The sequence below is a fragment of the Cotesia typhae genome, unplaced genomic scaffold, assembly GCF_013202065.1.
Source record: "Cotesia typhae breed Kobodo isofemale line unplaced genomic scaffold, CoteBio_Ctyphae contig_11, whole genome shotgun sequence".
NCBI classification, from domain to species: domain Eukaryota; kingdom Metazoa; phylum Arthropoda; class Insecta; order Hymenoptera; family Braconidae; genus Cotesia; species Cotesia typhae.
The window spans coordinates 5,928,380-5,946,298 of record NW_027423711.1 but is presented as its reverse complement, the minus strand read 5'-3'; the positions used below and the strand labels follow the sequence as shown (position 1 = coordinate 5,946,298).

General features: G+C 25.6%; 3 protein-coding genes across 4 annotated transcripts; 2 read left to right on the top strand and 1 right to left on the bottom strand.

Moving 5' to 3' along the window:
- Window positions 1-1,849: 1,849 nt before the first annotated feature.
- Ave (sterile alpha motif domain-containing protein aveugle) lies at window positions 1,850-3,077 on the top strand. Its single transcript, XM_074239046.1, has 3 exons — window positions 1,850-2,041; window positions 2,121-2,234; window positions 2,465-3,077. The coding sequence occupies exons 1-3, from the start codon at window positions 2,003-2,005 to the stop codon at window positions 2,633-2,635; spliced, it is 324 nt and encodes a 107-aa protein (XP_074095147.1). The 5' UTR covers window positions 1,850-2,002; the 3' UTR covers window positions 2,636-3,077.
- Window positions 2,688-13,350, bottom strand: LOC141524881 (RYamide receptor). 2 transcript variants are annotated; one of them, XM_074239034.1, is made up of 10 exons: window positions 13,333-13,350; window positions 6,819-6,934; window positions 6,085-6,287; window positions 5,845-5,993; window positions 5,469-5,590; window positions 4,804-5,018; window positions 4,602-4,702; window positions 4,184-4,274; window positions 3,896-4,026; window positions 2,688-3,489 (listed from the first exon to the last, which is right to left on the bottom strand). In XM_074239034.1, exons 2-10 carry the CDS (start codon window positions 6,931-6,933, stop codon window positions 3,186-3,188), a joined length of 1,431 nt encoding a protein of 476 aa, XP_074095135.1. In that variant the 5' UTR covers window position 6,934; window positions 13,333-13,350; the 3' UTR covers window positions 2,688-3,185. The 2 variants fall into 2 exon arrangements, with proteins under 2 accessions (XP_074095135.1, XP_074095129.1); XM_074239028.1 differs by lacking the exon at window positions 13,333-13,350 and adding an exon at window positions 9,719-10,233 and having other exon boundaries at window positions 6,819-6,948.
- A 2,032-nt stretch (window positions 13,351-15,382) lies between these two features.
- LOC141530981 (uncharacterized) lies at window positions 15,383-17,882 on the top strand. The gene is made up of 4 exons (XM_074248439.1): window positions 15,383-15,541; window positions 15,664-15,790; window positions 17,199-17,355; window positions 17,434-17,882. Exons 1-4 carry the CDS (start codon window positions 15,527-15,529, stop codon window positions 17,768-17,770), a joined length of 636 nt encoding a protein of 211 aa, XP_074104540.1. The 5' UTR covers window positions 15,383-15,526; the 3' UTR covers window positions 17,771-17,882.
- The last annotated feature ends 37 nt before the right edge of the window (window positions 17,883-17,919 follow it).

The window sequence follows — 17,919 nt, the reverse complement described above, 5'->3', positions numbered from 1 at the left end:
CGTCCCATTTTTATTTTATTTAGTCTGTGGCATGTCACTTTTTACATAAAAAAAAAGTCAGGATCGAAATTCGTGAGCGCGTTATATAGTATGTGCTGATAAAATTTGGGTAGACCTCTATAGCCATGAAAGTGATGACTTAAATAACCGATAACATAGGTTCCGATGACTTGAATTCCTATAGCCCAGATTCCGATTACCAAGATTCCGATAGCCAAGATTTTTAATTGCCAAGATTCCGATAGCCAAGATTTTTAATTGGATATAATCTCATTAACCCAGAATCCCGATGGAGTAAAATTCCAAATGCATCTGTGAAAAAATTTTTATTCAGATAGGTGGCGCTATTTTATTGCAGCTCATATTTTCCATAATACTTTAAGACTGTTTACATCAAACGACAGCACATTATAAGGAGTAATTTAAAAAATTTTTAAAGTTTTAAAATTTTGATTCTAATTCCGTATAGAACTAATTATATTTGTAATTAATTAATTAATTAATTTTAAATAATTAAATAGAAAGGTATAACACCAAATTAATAATGAATTTTTTTTTATTTTAAGATTTTTTAATTATTTTAATATAAAAACTAATCACTCAAAATTTATAAAATTTTATTTTTCAAATATACCATAAAACTGCCGATTGGGTCGTTGGAGCTCGACGATGAGCCAAATTACGAAGAATTGCTCGTACAATATACCTGGGAGGCCCTCGACGAATCATTGGTCGTAAATGGCCTGTTTAGAATAGTTTTTATTAATTATTTTTATTTTTATTATATTTTAATAATGAATTCTAGTGACCTCCAGTTTAATTATTAAGATAAAATTTTAGATTGATATTTTTTTATCATCAGGTGTTTTTGGATGAAATTAAAAAAATAATATTTTATTATTAGTTATTTTATGAACTAATTAAAAAATAAAAATGTTAATAGTAGCTATGGTATATTTGAAAAATAAAATTTTATAAATTTTGAGTGATTAGTTTTTATATTAAAAGAATTAAAAAATCTTAAAATAAAAAAATTCATTATTAATTTGGTGTTATACCTTTCTATTTAATTATTTAAAATTAATTAATTAATTAATTACAAATATAATTAGTTCTATACGGAATTAGAATCAAAATTTTAAAACTTTAAAAATTTTTAAATTACTCCTTATAATGTGCTGTCGTTTGATGTAAACAGTCTTAAAGTATTATGGAAAATATGAGCTGCAATAAAATAGCGCCACCTATCTGAATAAAAATTTTTTCACAGATGCATTTGGAATTTTACTCCATCGGGATTCTGGGTTAATGGGATTATATCCAATCAAAAATCTTGGCTATCGGAATCTTGGTAATTAAAAATCTTGGCTATCGGAATCTTGGTAATTAAAAATCTTGGCTATCGGAATCTTGGTAATCGGAATCTGGGCTATAGGAATTCAAGTCATCGGAACCTATGTTATCGGTTATTTAAGTCATCACTTTCATGGCTATAGAGGTCTACCCTAAAATTTAATAATTTCAAGTAAATAAATTGTGATAAGTGAAATAAATAAATTAATACGGTAAAATAAATAATGAACAACTGTTATAATAAAAAATTAGTGGAAAAAAAAGTACCGTAGAATTAAATAAAATTTCGCAACCTCAAAAAACCGTTCTGCTTACAGTAAATACAGTCGGTAGTCTGGCGCTCCGTTTACAACGGCGGGATTTTTGAACGGACCTTGGCGCCAGATTCTACCGAATCTGTAGATGTTATTATATTAGCAGTTAAGTGTGTAATTTTCTTTCTTTTTTTCGATACCAGCGCCATTTTGAATGTGTTTACCTTTTTCATTTGACATGTGAGATTATTGTTTACTTTAGTAATTTATTTTAATGCTCCACTTGTCAGGATTTTTTATTAACAATTTCCTCGTGACATTAATATATTATTACTATGTGTGATATCGATAATAAGTAAAAAAAAACAAATAGAGGATTTTAGTAAACAATCATCATGGTAGAAGAAGTCGTAAGTCCCTGTAACAAATCCAAGGTAGTTAACAATTATATTACTTGTTAATTGTTATTATACGTTATTTTTTGAAAAAACAAAAAATTGTTTTATTTTACAGAATAAAACAGCACGACCTAGACCAGTTTATTTGTGGAATGTACTAGATGTACAAAAATGGTTAAGACGACACTGCAGCGATTATTATCAGCTTTATCATGAAAAATTTTTATACGTAAGTTTTTTAAATATTGATTTCTGAAAAAAATAATACTGAAAGTAACAGGGATCTGAAAATTTTTAGAAATTTTTTAACAAATTAATTATTAATAGAAATTTTACTATTTGCACTAAGTTATTTTTTTCAATGAAACGAACAATAAGTCAGTTGTTTGCAAATTTCAGTATTATTATTTAAAAAAAATAAATTTATTACAATGAATATAAATGAGCAATGAATTGTAGCATGACATTACTGGACGCGTTCTCTTGAGAATAAACGAGAACATCCTACTCCGCCTTGGTATCGATAATGAGGAACATCGGATGGATATTTGTCGAGAAATAATGAAACTTCATTTAAAAACTGATATTTTAGAAATACGCGATATTGAACGTCGAAACAATTATGATTAATTAGCAAAGTCATATATGAGGTATAGCCAGGTATATTTTTCTTAGTGAAAATAACTTTTTTTTAGTTATTTTTATTAGTGTACAAATACAGTAAAATTTAATATTTTTACAGTAACAATTTTTATTAATTAAATCTTAAAATTTTAATAATAATAATAGCAATAATTATTTAATTAATTTTAAAATAGTTATTCTTAAAAAACCATAACGTAACCTATTTACAGTGAATATATATATTAATTTTTTTTCTGCTCTATCTTTGTCTGTCTGTTTGACTAGAATACATAAATATGGCGTTTACACTTAATTATTATCATTAATGTGGCGCAATAAAATGACATGAACCACGTAATTTTACTATAATGATAATCATCTTGTCACTGTTTATTCAAATTAAACTTATTTTACTTAAAAAATATTATTATCATTACAATTATATTTATATTCTTAGGTATTTCATAATATTATATACATACAATTATTAATATTATTATTATTATTATTATCATTATATGAATTTAATGATACTTATTAAATAACTATTGTATCATTATAGACACAATTCCTCGAGATCACTTGAATTGTTTTGGGCGCGTTTGTGTTTGTCAGTATAAACATAAAAATCTGTAGTAAGCGTTTCATTATTTTCTGTAGTGGTGGCCATAATCAATTTTGTCGTTTTCTTTCGACAATTAGTACGTTGTGCTCGATTTAAATAATTGTTATTTCGTGGTTTCATTTTATTCTGGGTAGATTTTATCGGCACTCGGGACGAATCACGGAGAGATACGCCTCTACAGATTGATGAATTTGCGGAATAATTGTTTCTTTGGGCATGTTTACGCCAGTCGTACCTTTAATTAAACAGAATAAAAACAAAAATTCAATTATTTAATTACGATAAAAGGATTTTTTTTTTTTTTTTTTGTTTTTTTAATTGAAAGGAAAATTTCGTTGTTAGTTAAGAGGATAATAAAGATTATTATTGGCTAAAATAATATTAATTAAATTTATGATAGCGTACATTAGTCTCAACTACCTTGTACGCGATCGATGACTTGTGCAAAGAATACATTTATCTGATGTTAAATGGGTGAAAGGTGAGAGCTTATTTTAAATTCAGTTCAGACTAGGTCAAAGATAATACGCCAACTTGTTAAATGGAAAGTTTACGATATTATATCTTATTTAAACCATCATTCATTAAAGATTAGAGATAATAGAAGAAAAAAAAAAAAATTAGGGAAATATTTAATTTACCTAAGGATGCACTTGAATGATGTCCTGGTGCTCTGGGTTTTATCCATATCGTAACTATCTATTGGATGATTCGTTGACCATCTTCTAGATGTAAATGGACATCTCTGTTTAAATTCTCTTTTAAATTTTTCCTAATATCATAAGAAAAAAAAAAAAAAAAAAAAAAAAAAAATAATAATAATAATAATAATAATAATAATAATAATAATAATAATAATAGTTTGAATTAATCAGTTATTGAATTAATCAAAGATTAAAAAAGGCAACTCTGTAAAACTGTTTACTTACATTGTAAATTCCATAGATAAAAGGGTTGTAACAACTGTTTGACATAGCCAACCAGTCAAAACAAAACCATATAATATTTATATATTTGTATCTAAATTAAAAAGGTATTAATCTGTTAATTATTTATTAGTTGAGCAATAAATTCATTGACAATTATAATTAATCACTTATAACTATTTGCATAAATTTGGCTTGACACAATCGAATTATTTTATTTGAAACAGCTTGTCAATACTAACTTTATTTAAATTTAAATTGATAAATTAAATAATTTAACGGACTAATGCTGATGATAATTTTATTTAAATTTAATAGATTTAATTAATTTATCACTGACACTAAATATCAATTATATCTTTTATATTTAAAGTAAGTATTTAAATAGTAATAAAAGTAATAAATTTTGTCGACAACTTACTCATTTATTTCTGGATAATTGTACTGTAGAACATTGTAGGTTTGGAGGGGAAGCCAGCAAATTGCAAAGAGGGCGACTACTATAACTAGCATTTTAATAACCTACCGAAAAATAAAAAATATTATTACGAGGGAAAAAATTTTTTTTTATACTTTTTATACATAATTTAATGAATGTTATTAAATTTTTTATTTTAGCTTACTTTTTTTTTATTTTTCATAAGGTTTGCGTCACGTGAATCCTGTGCATTACCGGGTGCTTTATTGCCCCAAAGCTTAAGCGCCATTCGCGTATATACACATGATATTATTGACAGTGGAGTTAGGTATTGTAAAAATCCAAGTAATGCTCGATAAATCAGCATTGATTTTTCCGACATATTTTCATTTTGACAAAATGGCCGTAAATGCAGTCGTCCTGTTTTATAAATTTATCAATTTAATTATATCATTATCAGGATAATATTATCGTATAGCATATGGTCAAAACAAACATTTTCAACATTTATTATGTATTATAAATATTAAATGTCACCTTGTTTATTCATCCGAGCAAATACATTTTATTTTTATATTTATAATTGACTTATTTTTGGTTGTTATTAGTTAATTACGTTTTACACACGGGAAGAATTGATTCATCAAAGCCACTACAAATACATTTAGTTGATTAAAGATTCTCTATCCCGATATAATATATTTATTTTAAATTTAAGAGTTATTATTAGATTATTAGATTATTAGACTTTTTAACGCAGACATTTGGTATAATGATGATAAAAACTGTAACGTACCCGGATAAAATTTTTAATAAAAATCAACGATTAAAGTTATTTAAACTTTTTATTAGATCATTACAATTTTTTACCTGCAATATGCTCTGGTATAAAAATAACTCGAAGTGCAGCAGCCATAGGAGATGCTAAAATGCCACTTATCACCCAAATTCCAGCGATTATCATTTTAGCCCTGAGCTTACTCGGACGTGCACTAAAAATAAATTAACACTTTTTTAATGAAATTAAAAACATTATTAAGGTTTTTTTATACATTATAAAATTAAATTTAATCTTTTAATGTTCCCAAAAAGACAGATGAAATGACCGGTTAGGGGTATGCATTGTTTGCACAGTATTTTACTCCTCTTAAACTCTTGTGTACTCTAATGTTGACCCATATTTTCACTATGTATATTATTATTTATTTTTTTATATTAATGCCTCTTAAATTGAAATAACTTTTACCTTAGAGGTTTTAGTATCGCTCGATGTCGGTCTATAGCGATTGCTGTCAATGTAAATACAGATACATTAACGCAAAGTACTTGGACAAATGGACAAAATGCGCACATAAAATGGGGTAAATTCCATCTCTGAAGCAATGCCGCCTGAAACTATATTTTTTTAATTTTAAAATTTACTTTTATGATACGTGACCGTTTAGAATAATTTTTTTTTTTCTTTTTTAATTAACGCAAAATTTACTTGAAATGGAATAACAAAAAGTCCAATAACAATATCAGCGAGGGCGAGATTAGCAATAAAGCAATTAGTAACACTTTGCATTCGTCTGGAAGTCGCAATAATCCACATCACCAGAGAATTACCCACCACAGCAAGTACTGATATGCTTCCATAACAGATACTTAATAGGAATATTATTCCTACTGGTACATCGTACAAACTATCTGCAATAAATACAGTGCATTTAAATAAATATATACATATACACATCATAATACATTGTTATATTAAAGATTAAAGATGTTAGCAAGTCTACATCTCAAATTTCAGCTTTGTTTTCAATAACTTTCAATAGCTTTCTCTCACGCATTAAATTTCTCTACTTCAGTATTAATTTAGAATCTTTAATAAAATAACAATAAATCACAGGCTTGTTATTGAAGATTACATTTTAATAAGAGATCAAATTTCCGTCCAAATAACTCGGAATATTATTATCATCTTTTATATTTATATTTATAACTTGAGATAACATTTAGCTGTTTCTGTCTTTCAAACTAATTAAAGTTTTTCATCCAACTAAAAAATTACTGATTAAATTTTTAATATTAAATTAAAATGAATACTTTTAAAATTAGTAGAAAAAAAAAAAAAAAAAAAAAAAAAAAAATAGAGACACGGTGAATAATGTTGAGAATTCCGTTTGAGGAAACGTTAATATAACTGAGTATATAAATTTAAATATTACTGCATACCAATGTCATCGTATAATAATGTCTCGCTGTCGTTGAATCCATATGTTTCATTAAAATTCGTTGAGAAAAGTGGCTCGATAATTTCATCCTCTGAGAACCACGATACATTGGTCATTCTGGAATCGATGGACTGTACAATGTGGTCGTACAAAAAATTTATATTATTAATTTTTATTTAAATTGTCACAACTTTTAGTATTTATTAAGACTTTGTGTTTACAAAATTAACGTATCATTTTTTTCAATATTGATGTATAGATTTAGAGATATTTTTAAATGATCATTTACGGATAATTGATCATTATTTTATTATATTTTTTTTTTTTTTTTTTTTTTTTTTTTTTTTTTTTTAGGAGAACAATAAAAAAGATGATTTATACATATTATATGTAAAACCGATTGAGATTTTTGTTGACTTATATACTCAAAATGATAAATATCTTTTTAAATGTATGACTGGATATTTGAGATTATATTTTTTACGATTCATGGTACTTATTAATATTTCTTTTTTGACTTTTTTAATCTCTGCTATAAAATTTTTTTATAAATTTATTACAAAAGTTTCAACTATTTATCAGATTTTTCAATAATGATAATGATATAAATATACTTTTTTTGTTTGTGAAAGATTATAAATGTGCTTCCAACTGAAAAATATACTATTTCATTTTTTTTTTTTTTTTTTTTTTTGTGTAGGAGGTTAGAAAATAAACAAAAATATTGAATTCAAAATTTTTAATAAGTAGATAGTTAGATTCAAGAAAAATTTTATTTGAGTTTCAATAAGTAAAAGTAAGAGCCGTTATAGTACTGCTAATTTAAATTATATTAAATATTTTTCAATTCTGATCAGGTAAAACTAATTTTTATCAATTTAGGGTGTTCTAATGATAATATATTAACTAATAATATTATTGTGTGTAGTTAGTTAAAGTAAATAAGACGATAACAGATTAGTAACACGTTGATTCAGTTGACAACCAACGAGATAATAAGCAACAGCTCGTTTTCTAATTAATCTTACTGAGAGGCCGTAATACATTAATCAGGAAGATAGTTGAACTTATCTTATAACAAAGTTGGGACTCATTTGATTTGGAATTTGGAAAACTAATAGATAAATATATTTGTTTGTTGTTTTGGAATTAACTAAACTAAAATGAAAAAAAGTGTTCAGCCACAAGCCTAAGCTTAAAGGGTGTAAGTTAACTCAAAGTACGGTGAAAATAAAAAATTTCATTATCTCGAAATTAATCTCGACAAAAAATAGATTTTTGTAAACTACACACCACTACCACTACTGTAGTGTTATTCCGATGACCGTAAATATAACATAACGTAAATTTTTATATATTTTAATTTTTAAACACAACAAATGCATAGAATATTGATTAATGCAAAGATAAATTTATGAATATTTATGAGGTCAAACTAAATAAATTTAACGATTTTTTCAAAATTATTTTTTCCAATTTTAATAAATTAAAAGGAAATAATTTTTTTTTTAAATGTTTTTTAAAGCTATTTGCTTAATAAATATTCACCAGCTTACCGAAAAATGGTTATGCGCCGTCAGAATTCACCTACTGTACTACTGTTTTATAATTTTTTATTTCGTATCTTTTTTTTCTTTTATTTAAGATGTAAAAAAAAAAAAACGACGACGAAACAAATAAACCATTTGTTTCATATTTACACATAAGATATCAATTTAACGCCCGTAATTTTCAATTGGTTAATAAAAATCGACTATTATCTATTTGGGTATTAATTACAGTACTTATATTTTACTGTCATATGCATATGTATATATCACTATCACCGAATACAATAAATAAATAAAAAAAATTTGATATTCAATTTAAGCAAAAGTTGACACAAGTGACGATAATTTGACTTGAAATGTGTTTTATTATATGTGTGTTTTTTTTTTTTTTTTTTTTTTTTTTTTTTTAACGAAATACTTTTTTACTTTAATGGAATTGTTCTAGAAGATATTAACATTTAAATATGTTAGTTTACTGTATTATCATTTAACATACATTTAATTATTATTTTTCAAGGTATTAATAATTAACATTTTGCGAATGATATTTAAAAATAATCAAATACGCAAATAAATTTATAAATAAATATTTGTAGAAAGAGAAATAATACGATAAATAATTTTTATTAACCAGTTCAAAGAACTTTATTTAATAAGGTGCGTAATTATTTATTTGACACTGTAGGTTAGTAGTCTAACATTAGATTAATATGTTACTTACATAAACAAGAGGATATACTGAAATGTTAATTTGTAATATCAGAACATACATCAAAGTTAGTCAATAAATTCAGAGGTGATCAATTAACTCCTCGATTGTTAATACAATATACAGATGTAATTAACAGTGTAATTATCAAAGTTGTGAATTTGGAGTGCCTCATCGGGTTACATGATTTCAGATTGCGCTTGAGTTGCAGTTTGTAAAGTGGAATGCTTAATTAGAGCCGGGCTTTATATCTGATACACTATATTCCGGTACATTTAAATAAATACTAACGTTTTAAGATAATCATAATTAAGTTCATCAATTATAAACTTTCAAATTTTAAACTTTCTTGGGTAATTTATCTTTTATCTTAGGAGTAAAAATAAAATAAAAATAATAAAAGCCTGCTGAGAGTAAAAAAAATTTTTTTAATATTTTTTTGAAACTATTAATCATCAGTAGTTTTATCCATTAAAAAATTATTATTTTTAATAATAAAATTATTTAAAGCATAAACTTATAACGTTTATTTTCTACCCACTGAGTTGCTCGACCAAAAAGATAATTGAAATTTTAATTAAAAGTCCTGTTTATCCTAAAAATTAAGATAGAGATATATAATATAAATATAATAAATCTTACCAATTAAACAGATGTTAAAATCAAAAAAAGAAATTATCATTCCAAAATAAAAATAGAAACTATAAAATTAAATCGCACATTTGGTTTTCTTCACAATTTTTGTTTTAACAAAATTAATCTATAATTACACCATGGCATTGCTATTTATACGATTAAATAATCTTGACCTTGAATTTAAAAATTGATTTTACATAAAATTTTTTTTCCACATTATTTAAAAGCATTAACACTGAACAAATAGTCATTTTAATATTTCACTCATTAATTTACAAATTAATATCGTATTTTTTTATTTAAATTAATAAAAAATTTTCGAATCAATCTTAAATTTTTCACTCAGAGAAATAATTCAAATAAAAACAATATAAAATAATGGTTTAATATAAAAAATATTATATAATTAATTTGCGGTAAGATTAGGTAAATATCTGTTAGGATAATTATGTTTGTTATTTATTTTACAATTTGAGGCTTAAAGCATAATCAACAGTAGTTTAAATTCAAAGAGAAGACCCGAGCTAGACGAGAAGCGTCGACTAAATGCGGTTCGTTTTCGCGCGGGGATGAACAACGTTAAAGAATTAAAGCCTGCGCTTTGCGGATCGCCGCGTTGTTTTTACGTGTGTCCTGCCAATATATTTTTATGATAAAACTAACATAAAGCTTAACGAGATTAAATGTGAACCAGTCACGTCTTTAAATCAACTTTCAATAAAATTTTTCTTAATTTTTTTTTTTTTTTTCAATTTTTGCTGGATTCTGTAAGCAAAATTATTTTCGGTGTTTTACTTTCAAAAGTTACAAACAAACAAATTCCAAATTATTTATTAATAAAATCTAAAAGTTTGGCTACTGATGTTATGTACATTTATGCAGAGAAAAAAAAAAAAAAAAAAAAAAAAAAAATATATATATAATGTTATCTGATGAGAGAATATTATATTGTTCAACTCAAGTAATATAATAATAAGAAACAAAAATAGAGATAGATTTTAATACAATTAGATTGAGGTAGAAATGTCGTGGAAGAAAACGTTTTGCAGGAAGCTTGTAAATGGGTCATAAAAGTTGCTTAGATAAATTGGATGTAATTTTACTCGTAAATGTGACAAATAAAATCTTGTATATTGTCACTATTCGGGTATTTATTTAATCTGGTTACTCTTCGATTGTTCACTTTGTTTATAAATATTTATGAAAATATTTTCTTGTTCGGTTAAGTCTAATTAAATATAAAGTAATAATTTTATATTATTTGTTGTTGTATATAAATTTAAATTTAAATTGAAATATATATTAGCTAGTGGTATAATACTAAAATGATAATTCCTCCCTTGAAACGTCTAAAAGAGAATAATAATATTATAAATACATTGGATTCAAATTCTGGCAATATCATCAAGCTTAATCGGATAACATTATGACAATTTAGATCGGATGTATCGGTTGTATCGGTTGCTAGGTGATAACAGTGTAACAATATACAGCACAATCAGCTACTGACACTACCCTAAATATCTCTTTGAGACCTATAGGGTGTACCCGTCAATCCATTTCGATGTTAATGCCTGGTATCGGCTAGTAGAATACACTAGATGTTGAAAAGATTTATATACATACACCCACATACTTGTTATATTATTTCCCTTTTTTTTATCCGTCACGCATATTTATTTTTTTTTATTCAACTTTATTTGAGTATCTAACATGTCTCGGTGGTTATTTATGCCATATTAAACTAAATCTTTAGCATTTTTCAAAAGACGGTGTTACATTTTTAGAAAAATATTATATCTATCGCGAGTAAATCCACCGTGGGATGGGATCTTACCTCTTGCTCTGTTTTTATCTACATTATATTACATTATTTACTTTATTTATTCATTCTTCGTTTCTTCTATTCATAATACAATTCTCAAAGAATGAATTCCTCAGTGGCAATGTGCTCAGTCTTTTATAAGATTTTTACTTTTTTTAAATGCAAATATAAGTCTACGACTATTATACATAATAGGATAGTGTCAATTTAAAGATAAAAATAAACTTTCTCTATTATGTACTTTTTTTTTTACTATTTTTTTAATATAAAAATTAATTATTATCAATAATATTTTGCAAAAAATAATTTAAAAACATGTGTTTTCGGCAAATAACATTTAAAAAAAATTTTTTTTTTTTTTTTTTATTTTTTAACTTGATAGGATATGATACTGATCTATGTGATAAATGAATGAAACATGAGCGAGCAGTTTTTGTTTCCGAGTTTTTAAAGTTTACGATATTCTGACAACGACGATTGTAAACCTCGAAATTTATCGGTAGTTAATGCGCGAGAGCCGAAAGCTGAAAGCCAACCGTTTACAGTCTGATGACCTATTTAATAATCATTTACTAACCATTACACGATTTAAATCAAAATTTACTAGTCATTTAAATCCTTTATCCCTCGCAGTATTTATCGTTTCAATAGTAACACAAATACTTAAAGTAATTTTTATAATAAGCTATTAATCGTTAATTCAGCGATAAAAAATTTATCAAATTTTACTCTCTTTTATTAAAAAATTTATGTAATTCAATTGCTTTATCAATAAAAATAAACAATATACGTATTCTCAATAATAAATAACAATATTATTGTCGCGTTGATAGGATAATGACACGATGAATGAAAAGAAAAAAAAAAAAAAAAAAATCTGTGGCAAGTTACGCAATACCTGTCAGAAGTGACGCATGTCAGTAAATATAAACCGAGGAGAATGAACTGTAGTTATTAAAGACCTAAACAAGCTTTACGAGAGCATCACTGTTGGCTTATTATTACTTGTATTGTCATTTTTTTTTTTGACCCTCCTATCCAAGTATTTCAATAAAATTTATTAATCTTGGATTCTGAGATTTATTACACGTTTAATTAAATTATATACATTTAATATTAACTATTTATCTATAAAATTTTTTTATTTATAATGTAAAACTGTTATAACCAGTAGAAGAAATTAACCTTTGTTTAGTTTAATTTTTTTAATAACTTTTCCTCGGTTAACGTTACAAGGGAATGAATTATTAATATTTTTCTCAAGTTTATTTATTTTTTAAACATCACGTATTTAAGCGATTGCAATTATTAAACGGTAATGGAACGAGAAATTATTTTCACTTAAAATTTATTAAAGTGGAGAAAATAATTTAAAACTTTTATAGAACAATATATATTTAGATTGACATTAAATTTTTTATGATGTCTTTTATCTATTAATAAAAATAGTATAAAAACAATTAATTTTACAGTGTAAATTGTGTGGTGATGGTATTACGGTGAACCGTGGTTTTAGTAGTCAAGTACTGTTAATTCGACACATTGGATTATAATCTTCAATTATAGTGTATCCATCACGACATTAGAGGTAATCCTCTGGGACAGTACAATCAATGTTCTGATCGAAATTAACAGTTTAGTGATTAATATAAAGTTTTTATAAAAGCCAATTATAAACTTTGAGTCATTATAGTTATTTTTATATTTAATAATAAAGTTAACAGAGCTTTCATTCATTTATTTCTTTGCAATATTCAATTAAAGCTCTTGATAAAATCATAAAATTTTGACTTACCGTGAAATCAAGAAAATAATTTTATTACAAATTGTAACAGAATTAAAAAATGACTGTTACGAATATAATAGACCGGAATGTCAATCGATATTTCTTATAGCAAATAGAATTACAAAAATTCGTTTACTCGATTTAAATTCAATCCTTCTTTTTCCTCTTTCAAATCATTTTATTTTACTAAAAGAATCCGATAAAGTTGTGCAATATTTACAAATTTATTTTATCTATTTTAATTTAAAAGGAAATTTAAAGTTGTCTTATATATTGCGATAAAAAAGTCGAGCACAAAGTGTATATTTATAAAAGTTGAAGGATAAAAACAAAGAAATTCACTAAACTTTAAATTATGAAGATGTACCGTAATACCTATACATATATTAAACTGGCGCTTTTTAGAGCCATAAAGTCACATAGACTATCAGAGGCAAGAGTATATATTTTACTATTTACTTTTTTTTAAATAAAATGTCTAATAAAGTTTCATAAAAATAGCTATGCGTAGTCACTATTTGCGATAAGTATTTTTTGTTCGGTAAATATTTATTTTTGTTAATAAAACTATTTGATTAAATGACTAAAATTAATCAAACAATGAGATACTCGATATTTCTTTTCAATTTTTTGTGTCATTCTATTTTATTAAATTGCATTGTATTTACTAATCGATATTAACCGAATTTAATGTCTCTACATTAATTGGATTCAAATCAACTACTTAATTATTTTAACCTCAGTAATTATCAATTTTTTTTTAAATTCATTGTCATATACTTGTGTAATAATTAGATTTATTATTATCATCATCATCATCATCATCATCATTATCGTATAAAGTAAAGAACATATAAATTGTCATCCTAATGGGAAAAGTCAAGTCATATATATATATATATATATATATATATATATATATATATATAAATTAGTAAATTATTTATGGATATTATATATGACAGCGCCTTATTTTGATGAGTCATCATTATACGTCTTGTGTGTAAATTGATTTATCCTTACTCTCATATTTTTATTTTAGTTATTTATTTTAAAAATTAGCATAAGGATTATCTTTCCTGCAATTGCGTAATTATTTTATTATAATACCGATCTATAATATAAATATAATGAATCATTTCTTATATAGTAGGAATACAAACAGTTTTATAAAATATTTATTATTTATTCAATGTAATTAAATAATTAATTTTTATTTTTATTACCTAGTAATAAAAATAGTGTTATTGATTTAAAAAATTAACCGTCAATTGCAGTCAAGATGATATCCTTCAGTTTAATTATTTCTAGAAATCAGATTTAAAGGGGGAGAAAAAAAAAAAAAAAAAAAAAAAAAAAATATGTAACTTTGTAAATTAAGTTCATTACGCAGCAGATTTCATGGATAATTGTCACTTGTGTGTGAAAATTCTCGTGGTCACTCGCTCTTGAGCTACTTTTAGTCATAAATATCTTTTCTTTTTTATTTTTCATTGTAATCATAATCAATAATCAATAACCTTGTCCTGGAGTTGGGCACGTGTTGTTGTGTCATTGTAAAATTTAAAAAATAAATAGATGAAGAAAAAAATTTTTATTTAAATGAAAAATCAAATTAATAATAGAGTTAAGTAGTTTTTTTTTAGTAAAATCTGTCTGATTGGTACAATCTTGAACTACTTTGAGTTACTCGAAATGTTTCACAACAAATTTATTTTGAGTATCGACTTTAGTTTTTTATTTATTTAAAAGTTTCCTTTTATTGTGGGGTTTTTTTTTTTTTTTTTTTCATTACTATTTGATGTGTTTGACTAAAACTACAGATAATGGAATGTTTACTTGAAGAGATCACCGGATGCAAAGGTAAATTTTGCGGCGAGTCATGAGTCAATTCACTCATCGGTTGTTGTTGAGATAAATTCAATGGGTGTGTCGCGGTATAACGTACCAACATGTATTATTACGTCGTGAAAAGTTTTGAGTTAACTTTAATGGCCTTGTAAAATGCCCCATAGCCGAGCCTTTACTCTATCGTGGTGTAAAAAAAGTACTTACCTGTTCATGTAATGTTTATACTGTCAGGTGGGGATCTTAAAATATATATAGATGTGGAAAATAAAAAGACGCATGCATAAAGACTCTGAATATTTCTTCTGACAGTTGTTAACAAGTTTCGTTAAGGAATAATAAATTTTTTTACACAATGAACATGATTTTTGTGAGTTTTTTTTATTCTTTTATTTTTCTTAATTTTTTTAATACATTATAGACTTTTTTAAAAAATTTTTTCTATTTCCATTGATTAATAATTTTATTTAACAGTATTTAAATAAATTTTAGATAGCAATATTGGTAAGCGCAATATCATTAAGCAGTGCTATAGATAATTCAGAATCATCGAAACTTATATCGGAGAGTAAAGAATCTGCGGGAACGAAAGATCTCGAGACGTCTGCCAGTGATAGATGTAAATATTATTTATTTATTTATTTATTTATTTATTTATCTCTTATAATATTATTTAAATTTTTGTCATCACTTATATCATCTTCACCCATTTAACCATATCAGAGAGATCCCAATGATAAATTGGTTCGCAAAATCAGGAATCGTTGAGGATTAAGTAAATAATTATTTAACTAGCTTTCTTGGCTTTTACCAAGTCTTTTAATCCATAATTTATTTATATAAGTATAAGAATTATTAATATACATAGATTTAGCATATATCGTGTGTGTGTGTGTGTGTGTGTGTGTGTGAACAATCAATCAGAGTACTTGAAGATCGTGTGAATATCAATGACATACTTTTTATTATTTATATTATTATATACTCAATTCAGTAATATTAGATAACAATTGTAATTATAAAGTAATTTGTGATTGATGATGGTCAAACATAAACCACAACAATAGAAACATTAAAATTAACAGTAATAATAGAGTATTAATCGTCGGATATAGAAAACTGATATGAGTTTACCAGAATATCTGCAGTATGTAATGAGAACGATATTTAACCTAAATGCTTAGTCGTAAACTATTTTGTGTACCTGTTAGAGTCTGTCAAAACAAACCATCGCAGTAGCAGTATATATTATTTATATTATATATAGTAGTATATACTCGAGTCCCTACTCGTTACAAGTCATGTGCTTTAACTGCTGTAGTCTCGTTCTCTCAACATGACTCATAAACAGTTCTGACAGATCTAAGACAAGAGATGTATGATGTCATTTCCGTTTCCTTGGAAATTGCGTGTATTACTAACTAGTATGTTGTTTATATACATGTTCATGTTGTTGCTGCTGTTGTCATTCTCTTGTTCTCTTATTCTTGTCAAATGTCTCTCAATCTCAATCACTTTGTATTAGACTAACCTTGTGAATTAACAAACTGCTCTTCAATCTTGAAGATTTCACTCACCTCATTTCATCTCATTAAATAATTATTAATATTTATAAAATTTATAAAATTTATGTCCTTTTTTCATAGAGTGTGCTTTTAATTTTCAAGTGGCAGAGCTTAAAATTTAATTTCAAAAAGCATTAAACCCTAATGTAAACTTTATTTACTTTGTGTATAATCATAATCAGAATTGCAAATGCTATATTTCACATCTCGAATAAACTTTACAATAAATTCATATACTCTCTGAAACTTGTCCCATATTAACTTCTCGACTGAATACTCCAAACTAGAGGAATATTTGTTGTTCATTAACATCAAACGTGCACTAAATTTTATATTGAATTTATCTCACTTAAATTATTGCACAACCTTTCGGTACCTTTTCTTACCTACGACAGAAAGTAAACAAATAAAAACTTTACTTTATATTATATATATATATATATATATATATATATATAATAGTTTTTCTGGGAGCCAAAGATTACTCTACCTATGGTAGTGCTTACAATTACGGAAGTTACCCCGGTTCTTATTACAATAACTACAATGGCTACTATCCATCATCAAATTCAGTATATCGTGGATATCAATCAGGTTTGAGCGGGATTCTCGGACCTAGGTAAAAAAAAAAAAAAAAAAAAAAAACATTTATAATTAGTAATTAAAATGCCATTTAAAAAAAAAAATATTGAAACAGATATAATGGATACGGCAATGGATATGGTTATGGTAATTATGGCTTAGGAGGATCAGTCTACAATGGATATGCCAACGGTGTTGGTTACGGTACTGGACTAGGTGGAATTGGAGTTGGATACGACGATAGCTTAAGCGGTCGAGGTTACAATCGTTGGAATACCATTGACGGGACTTATGGTGGCTATTACAGTGGTGGATACGTCAATCGTCTGAATGATTACTTAGGACACTCAGGATATTCAGGATATGGTTTAGGATCTAGCAATTATCCTTATCGTGGAATCAGTTCTTATTCTTACAACAGTTACCCTTCAGGTTACCGAGGGTACTCGTAAGAATTATCCAATAAACTTTGGATATTTCTTCCTCTCTCTCTATATTTTAAATATCAAATTACAAATTTATATACTACTTTTTACAAATATACTATTATTATTGGTTGTTTAATTTATTTTTATTTGTTCCATACACTTCAAAGTAGACA

Coding starts and splice junctions, on each gene's coding strand:
- Ave (XM_074239046.1), top strand. CDS start 2,003: ATGGTAGAAGAAGTCGTAAGTCCCTGTAACAAATCCAAG. Junction 2,042..2,120: donor GTCCCTGTAACAAATCCAAG/GTAGTTAACAAT, acceptor TTTATTTTACAG/AATAAAACAGCACGACCTAG. Junction 2,235..2,464: donor ATCATGAAAAATTTTTATAC/GTAAGTTTTTTA, acceptor AATGAATTGTAG/CATGACATTACTGGACGCGT.
- LOC141524881 (XM_074239034.1), bottom strand. CDS start 6,933: ATGACCAATGTATCGTGGTTCTCAGAGGATGAAATTATCGAGCCACTT. Junction 5,019..5,468: donor TATACCAGAGCATATTGCAG/GTAAAAAATTGT, acceptor TTTATAAAACAG/GACGACTGCATTTACGGCCA. Junction 4,275..4,601: donor AATTATCCAGAAATAAATGA/GTAAGTTGTCGA, acceptor TTTTTAATTTAG/ATACAAATATATAAATATTA.
- LOC141530981 (XM_074248439.1), top strand. Junction 15,791..17,198: donor GACGTCTGCCAGTGATAGAT/GTAAATATTATT, acceptor TATATATAATAG/TTTTTCTGGGAGCCAAAGAT. Junction 17,356..17,433: donor AGCGGGATTCTCGGACCTAG/GTAAAAAAAAAA, acceptor ATATTGAAACAG/ATATAATGGATACGGCAATG.